This window comes from Pelophylax lessonae, assembly GCF_965119305.1.
Source record: "Pelophylax lessonae genome assembly, chromosome: 2".
NCBI lineage: Eukaryota > Metazoa > Chordata > Amphibia > Anura > Ranidae > Pelophylax > Pelophylax lessonae.
Genome location: NC_138769.1, coordinates 349,978,528 through 349,996,190, shown reverse-complemented (window position 1 = coordinate 349,996,190; position 17,663 = coordinate 349,978,528). Strand labels below are relative to the sequence as shown.

The 17,663-nt window shown below is 41.4% G+C and overlaps 1 protein-coding gene across 1 annotated transcript in view; it reads right to left on the bottom strand.

Annotated features, from left to right (window-relative positions):
• Positions 1-3,687: 3,687 nt before the first annotated feature.
• The window catches only part of SF3A3 (splicing factor 3a subunit 3), a 53,894-nt gene continuing 39,918 nt past the window's right edge, over positions 3,688-17,663 (bottom strand). The window contains exons 13-17 of the mRNA XM_082245360.1: positions 12,434-12,595; positions 10,145-10,255; positions 9,924-10,014; positions 8,349-8,404; positions 3,688-3,926 (exon numbers count right to left, since the gene is read on the bottom strand). Coding sequence (XP_082101486.1) covers positions 3,849-3,926; positions 8,349-8,404; positions 9,924-10,014; positions 10,145-10,255; positions 12,434-12,595 — 498 coding nt within the window. The 3' untranslated portion in view covers positions 3,688-3,848. The remainder of the gene's footprint in view (positions 3,927-8,348; positions 8,405-9,923; positions 10,015-10,144; positions 10,256-12,433; positions 12,596-17,663) is intronic.

The following is a 17,663-nucleotide window of genomic DNA, read 5'->3' as shown; positions in this document are numbered from 1 at the left end:
AATATACGTTGGGGTGTTTGCTTTCCAAAATGGGGTCATTTTGTGGGTAATTCCATTGTCCTGGTGCTCCAGGGCCTTCAAAAGTGTGATAGGTTGTTAGGAAATTATATGTGTTGTCAGGATTATTGGGGAGATTAAATAAAAGAAAAAAGGGTATTATATTTAAAGGCCATGTATATTCAGTCCTATATAGAGATTTTGAACAGCACAGCTTCCATCTTGTATAGAGGTGATTGAAAGTTCATAGATGTTCTTTTGAACAAAATGTCTCTTACAAAAGGGTCTTATATTTTTAGCAGATATTTCTGTCTTCCTTGGTCATAAATAAGAGGCATTTTTACATCTCATCAGTTAGACACCATACTATTCACTGATGGCCAGTCTAGCTTGTAATCTTATCTGTATTTTACAATGAACAATAGTTCAGTGTATTCATCAGACTAATTTAAACTATATTTTTAAAGATACATTATATCATAGCCACCCACCCACAACAGGCCAGGGTGAGTGACCCCAAGCCATCCACCAACACAACAGGGTGACCCCAAGCCAGCCACCCACCCACCACAGTGTTCCAGCAAGCCAGTCACCCACCACAGCATTCCAGCAAGCAAGCCACCCACAACAGGGTGACACCAAGCCAGCCACCCACCACAGGTTAAAACCAAGCCAGCCAGCCAGCCACCACAGTGTTCCAGCAATCCAGCCACCCACACAACAGGGGGACCCCAAGCCAGCCACCCAACACAGTGTTCCAGAAAGCCAGCCACCCACAACAGGGTGACACAAAGCCAGCCACTCACCACAGTGTTCAAGCAAGCCAGCCACCCACAACAGGGTGACCCCAAGCCAGCCACCCACACAACAGGGTGACACAGCAGCCAGCCACCCCACAACAGGGTGCCAGCAAGCAAGCCACCCACACTGCCAGGCGTCAGCCACCAACCCACAAGAGTGTCAGCAAGCCACCAACACTGCCAGGCGTCAGCCACCGACCGACCCTCAACAGGGTGGCAGCAAGCCATTTTTTTAAAACTTTTTTGTGTCTTTCAAATTGCAATGGAGATGGATGAGGACAGAAAAAGTAAAAGTGTGGTCTGGGACTATTTCTCGTCTCAACCTTCTCCAGCAAAAGCAGCAGTGTGCAACACAAACAATATAAGCATGGGATCAGTAACTGCAAAAAAACAAAAAAAACGTTAACTCTTCGGGCCAATTTAAGAGTTCATCATATTGAATTATATCATGCAGCACAAAAAAAAAAAAAAAAATGAATATCAATGGGATTTTGAAATACCTCCTCCACTATCCCAGGCAACCATAACAGATATGTTTCAGAAAAATAACAGGTGTCGCTGCCTAGATTCAGATGGAAGATCCCAACTGCTGGACAGAGTAAACACAGAGATGATTGTAACTGATAACTAGCCATTTACAATAGTGTCTGACTCAGGATTCAAGCGGTTGATGTCCATACGAGCCAAGCTACACACTGAAGCGTGAGAAGTATTATCGAACAAAAATGCTGGGAAAGATTCACCAAAAGGTAGTTGACAAAGTAAAGGCTATGCTGCAACCAAAGAATGCTGGCAATTCACTCTCATTCACGACTGACTGATGGTCAGGACAGAGTCAGAGTCACTAATGATTCTTACATGCCACTTTATTGACAGCGAATGGACAAAAAGGCAATTGGTGTTGAATAAAAAAGTGATGCAAGGATCCCACCCGGAGTACAGTAGAGAAATGTTTCTAGGCATGCTTGAAGACTGGGGAATCAACAAAGAGAGTGATACTTGTGCTACTTCGAGACAGTGGAGCAAACCTGCGGAAAGGAATGAGGTTTGCTGATATGTCATACCTCAGTGTCATGGCACACAACACCCTCCAACTTTCAAATGATGGTCTGTCAAGCCAAAGAGCTTTGATTGATATACGTTTTGAGAAGCATGACCAGATTAAAAATGTTGTGCTTGCAAGTCTTTTGAATCCTCAATACAATAACCATGTTTCTCTACTGATGATGTATTGGCAAAGGCAAAACAATGGATGACAGAAGATATTCAACAGGAGGTTCCTGCAAAAAAGACAAGTCCAGATCACTATTTTTATAATATGCTGCAAAAACAAAAAAATGTCCAAAAATACGTCAACGAACAGAAGAGAATCTTCTTCATCGTGGTCAAATTGATCAGGACATTTTCAGTGTTTTATTGGGACCTCATGCAGAGGATTCAATTTCTTCTGAATCTGCAACTATGAGCCTGGATGATGAACTTCACCTCTATTTGAAAGAAGCAGAAATTGACAGAAGTCATCCTCTTCAGTGGTGGAGAGAAAATGAGGCACGCTACAAAAGACTTGCTTCCCATGCTAGAAGATACCTCTCTCTCTGCTCCTCTGTCCTCCACTCCTCCTGAGCATGTTTATGAAGTGGTAGCATTGTATGAACAAAAACACCTTTAACAGGTGACCATGGACATGCTGAAATATTCTGCTTTCTGCACTATAATATTGTTCTACTTAACTGGGAGTATTGAAAAGAGTAGTGTCCACTCAAATCCACCGTGCAGCTGTTGCCTAGCTTTTTTTTCTAGCAGTTTTGCACTGACTGCAGTGAATCATTGCAGTGAGTGCACTACTGCAGCAGTACTCCTCTGACTCCAGTCCAACTCCAATCCACTGTCTTGCTGTTGTCTAGCTTTTTTATAGCAGTTTTGCACTGACTGCAGTAGTTGCAGTGAGTGCCCTACTGCAGAGGTAGTCCACTGACTCCAATCCAATCCACTGTCTTGCTGTTGTCTAGCTTTTTTTCTAGCAGTTTTGCACTGACTGCAGTAGTTGCAGTGAGTGCCCTACTGCAGGAGGTAGTCCACTGACTCCAATCCAATGTCTAGCTTTTTTTCTAGCAGTTTTGCACTGACTGCACTGCAGTAGCGATTTAAAATTATTGCAGTGAGTGCACTACTGCAGCAGTTTATTATGCATTAATGCACAATCAGAATGATAGGAAACGAAATGTCCCTGCAATTGAAGTTTTCCTATCAGTTCTCATGTAGTTAAGGTGTGAAGAACGAGCCCTTAATGTTAAAAATTATAATAAATAAAGTTTTACATGATCAGTAAGAGATTTATGTCGAAATTTGTGTTTATTTTGCAAAATTTAAATGTACAAAAATATCGGCCGATACCGATATGCATTGGCCAAAATATCGGTATCGGCAACGAAAAACCGATATCGGTCGATCACCAATTCAAAATGTGACAGTGCTGAAATCAGAAAAATGGCCTGGACAAGAAGAGGGGAAGTGTCTGGTCCATTTACATCATCTAAGGCAGATTCTTTTCATCACATTTCTCTATTAAGCCCTTGCTCTCAGTTGTAGCCCCACTCTGACCACATATAAACCCGCTACAATACTCAATTTATAAAAGCATAAGGAATTTGAGGGACAGGAAGTGGGGCAAGTCTCATTTCAATCCCAGAAGACCTCAAGGTTCTCACCTTAACACAGGATAAGAATAGCTCTGTTTAGGTTAAAAAAAAGTGGAAGGGTTCATTAAAGTTGGTAACATGACACTAAGAAAGACTGGCTCATACATGCATACATATCCCTGATCTGTCATCAGACATCTCACACTTCATTCTTCAAAAAGTATAAATGGAAATCATAAGAATGGCCTTCATTTACTGAAAAAGTTGCTGATACTTTAATTAAAAAAGGACAATCTTACAAGCAAACATAACCCCAATCAGTGGGCTCTAGCAAACAGAATGTGTTTGGACAGTTTACTGGGGAATCTGATAGAGGTAAAGGAAAATGGAACAGCTAGAGAAATGATCTGCATTACAAAAGGCCTTGACGTTTCAGATCTTCATATGTCTTTTTGTTGACAACATTCCCACTGGAATCTTCATATTCCTCCTGTAAATAAAAAATTCTTCATTAGAATCAAGCCATTAGACAAACTCAGACAAACACACACAAACACACAGTTACAGCCAAGTCAGGTTGTATTCCCTATACAATTGTTTAATTTTATGACAGAAAATAAGGAAGCTTCAACGAAAGCAACAGCAGTACTACCTGAAAATATTGGTTATTTAGAGGATATATACTAATAGAGAATAGCCACCAGTAAATGGTTTCCTGAAGCAATATCACACACTGAAATGACTCTTTGGTACACACACACGTAATCCTTTCTCATTTAGTATCCATTTGGAAACACTTTAGTTATATACCATACTATCTTTGTAAAATAAACCAATACTCCAACAAACACCCTTTTCTCTCCTTCCCCTACTACTACCCTGACCTCTTTACTCCTTCCATCACCTTTTCCGTCCTTAGTTCAACTCTCTCCTTCTCTATAGGTACTAAACACAACCCCTCATTCATAATGTATAGTTTTTGATTATTTACATACTTTCAATAATACCTCTAAATTGTCTTTTTTTTTTTTTTTTTAACTTGTTATTCATTTATTACAAACTTCATTTAAAAAAAATCCCTTTATTTCTGATATGCCTCATGTTTGTACTTTCTTTTCCACAATAATTGTAATGAATGCCCTGATACACAATTATAAAAAATGTTTCATCTGTACGTTATTGGTCAATCCTTCCTTGATTTCAATAATATGTATAGGTAAAAAAAAAAAAAATTGGCAGATTTAATGTGGGATTTGTGTACTTGATTCCAGGCACGGTCATAAGGTGTATTTCAAGGGGCCACAGAACAATTAAATGAATGTGAGCTGTGGACATACGATACCAGTGGGACTGACTCTCCCCATGTCTAGAATCAGAAATTTTGCAAATGCATAGCAGTAGGGCAATGCATAAGCTCAGTGTAAGAGGCAAGGCCTCAGGTACTTGCAAAACCCAGATAGCTGGAGGTGACCATAGTAACTGCAAACTCCAGATTGAAGACAAAGGCAAAGAGAAAATGAGCTAGAAAATAATTTAGTTATTCTTAATCCACTGAGATGTAGGAAAGACATCCATCCTCCTAGGACAATAGCAAAAAACAGACATGCTGGTAGTGGAAGGAGGTACCCTGGACTGGCCTATTTGGTTTGTTGGCATCCAATATTATTCTAGACAGCTGTAAAATATGAAGGTTTAAGACTTCGTCACACGGAGGAGACCGGAGTTTTTTTATGCTCATTTCCACACAGACCAAGTTTGAAAAATGCACTAGTTAATTAGACAGTACTGCTGTCTAATTTGCCTGTTTGGATAGGGGGTCCAAGAACTAGGAAAACATAATGCACAATTCAGGCTCTCTGCAGTCAGTCAGTGCTATAGAACAAATGCTGCTAAAGAAAGCCCTTGCCCGACCTAGACAGACAGGCAAAGTCTGTCACTTTGAGAAAGAGGGTCTGCATACCCTTGAAATGTTAGGGTTTGTTTTTTTTGCTGTTATGATAAACAGTCATTCTAGAATATTGTTGGGAGTACTGACCTTTCTCTATGTTAGGCACATATACGGATGTCAGAGAGAAACAGAGCAAACAAACTTTCATAAGTGACTGGTCCATTGCCAACTCTTAAATTGGAGAATGAATTTAAAAAAAAATATATATAAAAAAAATGCTGGAATATTGATGTGGTTGTTAATCAGTTTCAGCTGCTTTGGTGTTAAACAGGTGCACTAGATGGGCAACAATGAGACGACCTCCAAAACAGAATGGTTTTACAGGTGGAGGCCACAGAAATGTTTTCCCCTACTCATCTTTTCTGACTGTTTTTCACTAGTTTTGCATTTGGCTAGGGTCAGTGTCACTACTGGTAGCGTGAGGCAATACCTGGACCCTATAGAGGTTGCACAGGCATTCCAACTTCTCCAGGATGGAACATCAAAACGTACCATTGCCAGAAGGTTTTCTGTGTCTCCCACCACAGTCTCAAGAGCATGGAGGAGATTCCAGGAGACAGGCAGTTACTCTAGGAGAGTGGGACAGGGCCAAAGAAGGTCCCCAACCCATCAGCAGGACCAGAATCTGCTCCTTTGTGCAAAGAGGAACAGGATGAGCACTGCCAGAGCCCTACAAAAGGACCTCCAGCAGGACACTCGTGTGAATGTCTCTGACCACACAATCAGAAACAGACTTCATGGAGGGTGGCCTGAGGGCCCAACATCCTCTACTGGGCCTTGTGCTCACTGCCCAGCACCATGGAGCTTGATTGGCTTTTTCCATTGAACACCGGAATTGGCAGGTCCACCACTGGTGCCATGTGCTTTTTACAGATGAGAGCAGGTTCACCCTGTGATGTGAAAGGGTCTGGAGAAGCCATGGAGAATGTTATGCTGCCTGTAACATCATTAAGCATGACTAGTTTGGTGGTGGGTTCAGTGATGGTCTCGGGGAGGCATATCCATGGAGGGACACGCAGACCTCTACAGGCTAGACAATGGCACCCTGACTGCCATTAAGTATCGGAATAAAAATTCTTGGACCCATTGTCAGACCCTATGCTGGGGTGCAGTGGGTCCTGGGTTCCTCCTGATGCACCACAATGCCCGGCCTTATGTGTAGATAGTATGAAGCCAGTTCCTGGAAATGGAGGATGAAGGAATTGATACAATTGAATGGCTCCCACGCTCGCCTGACCCAAATCCAATAGAAAACCTCTGGACATTCTATTTTAGTCTGACGCCACCAGGTTGCACCTCAGTCTGTTCAGGAGCTCAGTGATGCCCTGGTTTAGATCTGGGAGGAAACACTCCAGGACACAATCCGTTGTCTCAAAAGGAGCATGCCCCGACATTGTAAGGCATGCATACAAGCACGTGGGGGCCATAAAAACTACTGAGTACGATCTAGGTAAACAGGAGCTCAACCAAAAACAACTGGAGCCCAAAGAGGGAACAGACTCTCTAAACAACAGCCTGCAAAACTTTGCAGCCAACAAAAATGGGAGGAAGCACTAGTGTCAGGCACATATTGGAGGGTAAGCATCCTTGATGTTTGATAGACTCAAGAAAGTCCCCCTGATGTAGGGATGCCACCACCATGCGAATGGACTATTCTGAACTTCTGTACCCACACATATCAGTTCAGGGCCGTGAGGTACTTTGCCCTCCTTCTTTGGGACCCTGAACAGGTTAGAAAAAAAAAAACAAAAAAAAAAACCTTGAAACCATTCCAATACCGGAACCAGGGCAATCACACCCTGAAGCAACAGGTCTTGCACTATAGCACTGAAAGCAACAGGTATAGCTACTCAGTATACCAGGAACCAGGCTGGCACCACTCCAGACAGAACCTCCTCACCATCGAAATGGGGAGGCTGTCAGCCAGAAGGAACGCTGCGACTAGGGCCACGACCCAGTCGTATACGACCTCGTGAGGTGCTTAACTCGCAGGCCAGCTCCCTGGCAGGGAACTAGGTCCTTGCCCCTGACTAGCAGAAAATAACCGAAGGCCTATAGCAGAGAGGGGGATGTATACCACCTAGAACTGCCCATAGGCGTAGCCAAGTCTTATTTCTGCCTAGTGTTCAACTCCTGTAGGGGGCAATATAACCCTGTGGTTCTGAATAATGGAGAGCTGTGTCTGTCAATGAACGAAAGAGAAATACTGATTTAAAAACCTCAAGGTACCCCAAAATCAATAGATACAAAATCTGTATGAATAAATGAAGTGGCAAAGTCTCCGGTGTGCTGTAGATGAATTAAACAAGAAAATAAAAACCTGAATATGACTTGTTCAAAAATATATTCTAATTCAACGAATACAAACATACATGTCCAATAATGAGCAGGTTTCTTTGTTTTCACTGAAGCATTCAAATTTATAATATATACAGTATATCTTGTATAGGTTTGTGGATGGATATACTACTATGGATTTTCCATTTACTTGGCATTCAGTAACAGCATGCGGGCATAAGTCCCAAACTCACTTCTGGTTACTGAAATGTATAAACCATCAAACATCGACATAACAGAAAAACAAAGCAGTATTTACATAATCAGAAATTACCAAAAAAAAAAAAAAAAAAAAAAAAAACACACAATGCATTTAATAGGGAAGAAATATTTTGTTTCTGGGTAACGCACTGTTGTGACACCAGTTGTTGGGTTACCACGTTAGAGGTGAACATTGGAGGCACCTGTGTAACAGTGACTGTGTTACTGGCAAGCAGAATATATACCTTTGAGGGATCTACAAAGTCCCTGGGGGCTTTGTTTCCTATAAACGATTGTTAAAGCACTGAAGTGAAAGTAACTGGATAAGAATAACTGTTTTGTGCAACATAATAAGCCTTCAATATTTGTTGAGTTGGAAGGCCTGTTTGTTTCCAATGAGAATGAAAAAGGATATCACTGGCTTACCTCTGTATCAGGCTGCCACCTCTCTAAAGCTTTCTGCGACTTGAGTTTTGACCACACTAAAAAAAAAAAAAAAAAATCATCACATAGTTAACAGCAATGGCAGGGTAGAGCTTACAGACAGGACCAAAGGCAACCTCAAAACTTTTAAAAACGCGCACATAACAAATGATCAAATTGTCTTACACAGCATACACAGGCTGAAATATCACACAAAATGTATTACCACTTTGAACCTTCATTTTAGTTAACCTTACAATATTTGCAAAAGTAATAAATAGATAAAGTTAAAGAGGGAAGCTATTTTCAGCATAAAAATCCCTTTCAGCAGCAAAGCAGACCACCAGTCTTCAATGATTAGCTGTCTAGAAACAGCAACGGCAATCAAAGGATTTCTGGGGTTTGCAATATTTCTTTCTGCTGAGTGCCGGTTCACACTAGTGCGGCTGCGGCGATCGCAAGTAATGTCGGAGCGCACTGCTCCTTCATTACATGCGATCAGCTGTGCGAGTTTAGCCATACACTTTGTATGGCTAAATTCGCACCGCACCCGCAGCAAAGTCGCACATGACCCTTTTTTGCAGCCGCATCAGGATCGGATCGCACAGTGGTTCACACTTGTGCGATCCGATCCTGTGCAAACTGTAAGATCGCACTGCGATATGCAATCAAACTGGGGGTGTCGTTAAGATTTCATTGACACCCCCAGCGTATCGCATATGGCAGTGTGAACTGCCAGGGGTGCGTTTGCGATGCGGGAACAGGCTGCGAATTCGCAGCCTTCCCGCATCGCATAAGTGTAAACCGGTGTAACGTTAAAAAACCATACCCCGTGGAGAAACCATACCGTCGTCACTTCCGGGCTGAAACAGCTGAGCAGCGCAGCAGTGCGCATGCTCAGAGCCCCGGATACGTGATTGAACATTAAAGAATTAGACAAGTGCGCATGCTCGGTGGGCATGAAATTCTCACGGCACTGTGTCTAATGTAATACTTGCGGCGCTTACATTAAAACAGCTCATCTGAAACGTAAATCATCTCCGCTCTTCGCCCTGTCACTGCCCTCCTCTCCGGTAATAAATATAAAAGCGGCGGTGGGTGTATGAGATGTAAATGTGACGGCGATCGCGGCTCCGTGATCCGCTTTTATATTTATTACCGGAGATGAGGGAAGTGACAGGGCGAAGAGCGGAGATGATTTACGTTTCAGATCAGCTGTTTTAATGTAAGCGCCGCAAGTTTAACTACCGTGAGAAATCCATACCCTCCGTAGCGGAACCGGAAGTGAAGAGGGTATGGTTTTCTCACGGGTATGGTTTTTTCACGGAACACCGGCACTGAAAGCTTTTACAAATTGCTCTGGCGGTCCTAGATACAGTTTATTTAGAAAACATTCCATTGAAAAGATTTTTACTTTTTATAAAAAAAAAAAAAGCCCCTTGACTCCAACTTAGAGCTGCAACATTCGACAGCTGTACTGCACAGTACATACAAAAAAAGTGTGAAAGCACCAGTCATGCTTATTGGTTCAAAAATAATCAGATAACATAAAACAAGGAATGTGACATATTTACTTACAGGAAACTGCATCTTCTATCTGTGTGACATTAGCAAAGTGAGCTGTGTTTGGAATGCCCAGACAGCGCATACCATGTGCATGCCTCCATTCCTGGTAATGAGATCAGAGCAGAAAGAAATTAGCGGTAGTTACTTGTAAGGCTTATTAAAAAAAAAAAAATAATAAATATTAACAATAATAATATAGCTTTAATTGTAGAACATATTAGAGAGAGGCTTACTGCAAAGTGGCGCTGGAAAGCCTTGGGCCCTCTGTAGGTGTAATTTCCACAAATCTCACAGTTGTAGTTTATATTAAGTCCGTGCAATTTGTAGAGCCAGTACGGTATAGGCTACAAAAAAAAAAACGGATAGAAAATGAGATCACAGTGTATTGTATATCGTTTTAATACTTGATTCCTGACCACTTGAAATAAAAAAAAAAAAAAAAAAAAAAAAGATTATATATATATATATATATATATATATATATATATATATATATATATATATATATATATATATATAGACACACACACACACACACACACACACACACACACACACACACACATTTACACAAAAACCATTGGACATTCTCTTTAAAGATTTTTTTATTTATGAAAAGGATTTATAGTTGCCTGTTCTGTGAAAGGACATTACACAGAGCTCCCCCTAACCTCCTCTTCTGGGTTCCTTGATCTTCTCCTGAGTGTGCCTCCATTGCAACCATCTGCTATGGGGACACATGCAGGCGCACTTCCGAGCTGGACTGTGCGCGTCCACAGAAACACACAGGTAATGCATTAGGGATAAAACCTTTTGACTTTAGAATCACTTTAACTGCCAGGTCTGTACATCGTGCAGACCTGACAGTTTTTTTTTTTTTTTTTTTACACACACCTCTGGTGGCTGCAGCTGCTGGGAGTGTGTATATCTGACAAGCCAGCTGACAAATGGAAGCACTTTGGTGGCTGTGTAGCCACTCAAATCGCTTGCAAATAACCCTGGTAACGTCAGACCCCCATGCCCGCAAGCATTTTTGATATGCATCATGGGCTCCGTGCGCTAATTAGCATGGCAGGTGCCTGCCACTGGGTAGAGGAGAGGAAGTCTAGTGAAAATACATCTGCTCTCCTCCCTTTCTTCTTGCGGACCTAGAAGTACCATACTGTTTGTACAATTTGCACTGCATTCGATTCACTTGGGGACAGGTGAGACATCAGGGGTCTTTTAGACACTGGATGTCTCGAGGAGAACCTGTCCCCAAAAAAAATATTTACAGAGGAAACATGTCTATGATTTAATAAAAAATGTTTTTTTAGTAAAAACTGTTAAACTGTAAAAAATTAAAGTAATACCCAAGCACTTAAAATCCCTGCCCCCCCCCACATACATACACATCAGGGGTGCCTATGCACAAAAACATTGATTGTGCTACACAGATTAAATACTGCTAGGCATGCCGGAGTGAGAGCAACAATTCTAGAACCAGGAGCTCCTTAGCAACTGTAAACTGATGACCTGTAGGGGGCACTGAAGGCGCCACCTATGGAAAATACACAGTATTAAAGTTTGTTGCCGTTTCACGGGAGCAGACAATTTAGGGCTCCGTTTACATATTGGAGTCCCAGATTGTGGGCAGAATTGCATCGATTTTGACTGCGATCCCGAATCATTGCAAATCGCAGGGCGCCCGTACAAATCCCGTGACTTGCGATGGCACCCCAAACGCGGTGCGATTTTGCTGCGATTGTCGCTCGACGAATTGCGATAAAATCGCGCAAACCGAATGGCATGGGCGTCCAATATGTGAACGGAGCCTTAAAGCTTGACATGCTGGGTATCGATTTATGCAATGCAGCCTCATCTTTTTTCAAAAATTGGGTAGTTTATTGTGTGTTTGTACCGTGAATGCATTTTTTTTTTTACTGAAATCATGATTTTATTCTGTAGTTTGTCAGGTTTCAGAAAGTATACACGTTTTAAGTAAACTTCAGGCCTAAATGTATTTTTTAAACATGCGTAAAAAAAAACAAAACAAAAAAAACAAAAAAACAAAAGCGGCTCTGGCAGCGAAAGAGTTGAGGAATAAGTGAAGAGAAGCTGCTGCCTAGGTAAAACACTGAACAAAATTGTGGCTGAAAAGGGAGAACACTTCAAACTTAAAAGGTTAAGTAAAATGATTTTGGGTCAAAGACACACAAATTCTCTTGTGTAACTTAAACTAGTGAACTTTGTAAACTGGATTTTGTTTTTCAACAAGTGAAAAGGAAAAAATGAAAAAGGAGAATACAGCTCCACCTGCTGGCAGAAAATGAAAATATTTATAAATTATATAAAATAACAATGTTATAATTATTTTACTATTACTAATGAAATTATAATGAGAATATTGTTGCTATAACATATATATTATATATACATACACACACATAAACTAACACACATATATAGTATACATAAACATGGTATATGTGATAAAGCAGATTAAATGAAAAAAAAAAAAAAAAAAAAAGAAAGATGCTGACCTTTCCATCCCAGCCAAGTGGAAGGTTTTTGGGGTTATAAATTATTTCGTTTTCCTCATCTTCACTTTCGCTCTCACTAATCTGCTCCTCCTCCTCTTCCCTCTCATCACCTGTTCGAGCCTGCTTCCGCTGCACATTCTCATGAGTCAGGTGTCTCTGCTCCTGCAATAAATATGAACAGACAAGATGAAATAAGAGAATACTGGCAAGATTGTGTTAGAGGGTCAGTTCATCCTAAACCAATATTTTAACAATTAAAGAGATGCTGGACAGCTGAAGGGGTTTTAAAACTTCAAGTTTTTTTTTTTTTTTACCTTAATGCATTCTCTGCATTAAAGAACTACTCCATTTTTTCCTCCCCAAAACAACAGATGCATTGTGCATGTAAATGAATCCCAAACCCAGTGTCAGATTGTGTGTAACTTACCTACATTAGCAATATACAAACAGGTTTATGTGTCTGTGAGGTCACTGCTTCTCCTGGCAGAATTTCAAAGTTCTCTGACTTCCTGTTTTCTTCCTTTACCAGTCCTGATACTACATGTCCCATGATCCTTTGAGCCTGTGTAGTTTCAGGGCAGGCTATGGGAGTAACCTGTAGCAGTTCTGGGAGTTGATGTGGGTGGGTCCTAGGGTTACTGTGGGTGTTTCTGGACCTTCATGTGGGTGGTGAAAAGAGTATTGGAATTCTGCTCTCACCAATCACAATCCATTCCTCTCTGCAGTGAACAGAGGGCTATACAGCAGGAAGTATAAACTTACAAAGCATCTCTTGGACAACACGTGCTATTCTAGCTGAAAAGGGCACACAAATATACGTGTTTTTTTCTGCTCTGATCTCATTCTTTTTAACAGAGAAACAGCAAATTGTCCTTGATGAAGGCATGATTTGTAAGGTGTATATAGTGTTTACACACAACACACAATTTAGTCACATACACTTTACAACAACCTTTATTTGTATGTGTAGTCATCAAACACACTAAAATTATTTTGACCAGAAAGCTTCTTCTACACAAAGTGTGAATGGGGCCTTAGATGCAAGGGGCTTGTTTAAATAAATGGTGTAAAAATGAAGCAGAACCACAAGGTTTTACCGCCCCCAACTGCTTGTCCTTTAGCTGAAGGGGCAGTGGCTGAACATGCTACGACTGTGATAGGAACTATACTTCCTGTTGTGCTTGATGGGCACTACTGCCTGCCAGACACAACCAATTCTACTGAATGGAGCCACACTGCAATTGTGCACCAATGATGAGGCAATACAACTCCTCCTCACCGCCTGTCAAATGCTCTCTGAAGAGTGATCCAAACGCAGATCACTCTTCAGTCAGCAAAGCAGGTGTAAATGCGTCATTCCTTTCTTGCAGCATGCCAAAGAATAATAGCTTACTGCAAGACTACAGAGGACGGCTATGGGAGGTTTTTATGAAGGAGTTTCATTCATATGTAAATTAATCATTTCACAGAGAGCAGGGCTCTGGGAGGGTGGGACTCTCCCTGTTTACAACTGGTCGGCATATTTAACTGGGCAGGACTGAATTCTAATTGTGATACATTTCATCCTGCCCAGCAGTAGCACAGCTAGCTTTCAGAACAGGCTGTGTATGAATGGGTTTCCAAATTGATTTTGAATAATGCTGTAATCTGTGAGATGGACATGGGAGGTTTGGACTGTGCGGGATTGAATGCCAATTAGGATATATTCCATTCCACCCACCATCAGAGCTGTGAAGGAAGTTACAGCATTTGCAGAGTCTAAAAGACTACAGAGAGGTGTGTTTTAGGCTAGAGATGTAGCAGAAAGTGGCTATGAAAGGGTCTCAGTCTACATCAGACTATACAGGGTAACTCATGGAACAAAGTCACAACTAAACCCAGAATATCAGATCTGCAAACAAAGCAACATGGTAAACGGGTATGATCCATGCTGGGACTGTTCATTCCATTTAGTTCTAGTGAAAAAGTTGGAGTTAGGCTTTAAGGTATAAAAAAAAAAAAAAAAAAAAAAAAAAGGAAAAGAAAAAAATCTGTGTCTAGCACCCCCCCCCCCCCTTTTACTTACCTGAACCTAAAAACTAGATCCAGCAATGTGCATGTGACTGTATGGGTCAATATTCTACTGGCGCCTAGGTAAAAAAATTGTGTGGGATGAGGAGAGCAGCAGTTATTCAAGTCTACTATATATGGTATAGTTCAGTGGTCCTCAACCCTGGCCTACAGGGCCCACTAACAGGCCAGATTTTCAAGATAATTGAAATACATCCCAGGTGATATAATTTGCTGCTCAGTGATTGCAGTACTCTAGTCTGCATCTCCCCAAGGTAATACCTAAAATCTGGCCTGTTAGTGGGCCCTGTAGGCCAGGGTTGAGGACCACTGGTATAGTTGACTAAGCAATTGGTATATAGGATATACTGCGCTAACCAGAAATAGCTATGAGGACCTTTTTGCGTGCTACAATGATTTTGAATGCTGTGATTACTCACATGCCTTAAACCAAAAAATTGTGCATAATACAGTGCTTGTTATGCAAATGTAATAAATGTGCAATATTAAATGTTAAACCTATTAAAGTGCTCTAGTGATTATAAATGCTGCGATTGCTCACATACATCATACCTTGATAAAATACATTGTACATTACAATATATCAATGTGCAATATTACAAAAAACAAACAGCAATAAAACGTGCTGTATGACATGTGCAGTAATTAAAATAGTGAAAAAGCTGTAATAAAAATATGCAATAAAAAAGTCCGTAATGGTGCTGAAAAAAGTGCAAATAGTGCTAAAGTCTTATAAGTGCAAGTATTGTTGGTAGGCGATGTCTGCGCCCCTCCACTCCACCGCAAAGCGATATTGGTAAGGTAGCTCACTTACCAGATGGCGTGGATTCCTTTGGCGTACGCCAACAGGAATCAAGCTGTGCTTGTACCCTGCTCCAAATGGTGGGTATGTGGGATCCTTGGAGGACTGGTGAAGGCTCAAGATGAAAGATAAAAAAAGAAGCTCCTCATCGTATAGAAGGTTTAACAACCTTTATTTAAAACACTTCACACGATCATCCAAAATTTTTTTTTTCATAAAAACTTCCATAAAACACTGCAGTGATAAAAGACTGTTCACTCCAAAAAAAATTATCAAAGGTGTCACGGCAAACTGAAAATTGCAAACCGTCAGATAAGTTATTTTGGCCGAGTCCTTGCTCTAGCCACTTCTGAGTGCCTGTGTAGCCTCGCGGCTGGGTAATTCAGGACGCTGCTGTATAGACTACCGCAAGGTGTGCCGTTCCCGGAAGCGACTCCTCGGCGTGCGGTCCAGCAGACTACTCAGAACGAGGCAACGTGCGTACCAACTTGACGCGTTTCGTCAGAGATGTGACGTCTTCCGAAAATAACTTATTATCTGACGTTGCAATTTTCAGTTTGCCGTGACACCTTTGATAATTTTTTTTGGAGTGAACAGTCTTTTATCACTGCAGTGTTTTATGGAAGTTTTTATGAAAAAAAATTTTTTGGATGATCGTGTGAAGTGTTTTAAATAAAGGTTGTTAAACCTTCTATACGATGAGCAGCTTCTTCTTTTATCTTTCATCTTGAGCCTTCACCAGTCCTCCAAGGATCCCACATACCCACCATTTGGAGCGGGGTACAAGCACAGCTTGATTCCTGTTGGCGTACGCCAAAGGAATCCACGCCATCTGGTAAGTGAGCTACCTTACCAATATCGCTTTGCGGTGGAGTGGAGGGGCGCAGACATCACCTACCAACAATACTTGCACTTATAAGACTTTAGCACTATTTGCACTTTTTTCAGCACCATTACAGACTTTATTGCATATTTTTATTACAGCTTTTTCACTATTTTAATTACTGCACATGTCATACAGCACGTTTTATTGGTATTTGTTTTTTGTAATATTGCACATTGATATATTGTAATGTACAATGTATTTTATCAAGGTATGATGTATGTGAGCAATCGCAGCATTTATAATCACTAGAGCACTTTAATAGGTTTAACATTTAATATTGCACACTTATTACATTTGCATAACAAGTACTGTATTATGCACAATTTTTTGGTTTAAGGCATGTGAGTAATCACAGCATTCAAAATCATTGTAGCACGCAAAAAGGTCCTCATAGCTATTTCTGGTTAGCGCAGTATATCCTATATACCAATGTGCATGTGAGCAGCATCTCTCTACCTTCTCACGGGGCAGATTGACAGGAGCGGGAGACAATGGGTCTTGCTGCTGTAAGTCAAATCCTATGATAAGGGAGCGAGGTCTGTGTCTATGGATGTAGCCAGCAGGGCCCAGGAAGCGGCTTGCTAGGGGGGGTAATCAAAGAGGGAGGGAGGGGGGGGGGGAGCCAAGATCCCCAGGGGGGGACCTGAGAAGAGCAGGATAGGGGCTGCTCTGTGCAAAACCATAGGAGTAGGTAATTACAACATGTTTTGTTTTTTTCTTAACCCTGAACTTTTAAAAAGGTACTTTAAAGCCTAACTACAGGTTGGATTTAGCTCTAAATAGTTAATCGGAACCAAGCTGGCCCTAAAACTGTATCCTTCATTAACACATATGAGGACTAGGAGAGATGTATATGCTGTATGTAGCTTCAGTGGTGTTCCAGCAGCGGTACAGGGGACTTCCTGCCCTGTTCCTGGAACAAAACAGTGTCTAGTGCATTGCTGCTCAGCAATTCACAGGAAGCCTTGTATTTTTTTTTTAACAAATACTAGCCTTCCTCTGACTGGTTAAGGTGGAGATTGTTTCATGATCCACCTGCCTCTCCACCTCAGCCACTCAGAGGAAGTGAATGCTACATACAGATTATACAGTGCTCCCAATAGGCACATGCACTTGTATCAGTAAAGGAAATAGTATGCTTGGACCAGCTTGGTCCGAACTAACTGTTTAAAAAGGTCAAAACACACGGAGTTCAGTTTTACCAGTTGACAGTGTCTTGTTACTCTTAATGAAAAATATAATATTCATATAAAAGTGGACCCAGTGGTGGATTGCCACGAGATCACTTTTATATGCGGCGGGAGATGTCTCCCCAGTCGTCTCCGAGCTTACTGCAGCCGTCAGTAAGCACGGAGCTGATCAGTTGGATGCCTGGGAAGGAACCCGAGTTAGGACAAGATAGCCCACACTCGGCTCTATACCCTTGGAGAACCTGAGCGATGTCTGACATCACTTTTGCCTCTCGGGCTTAA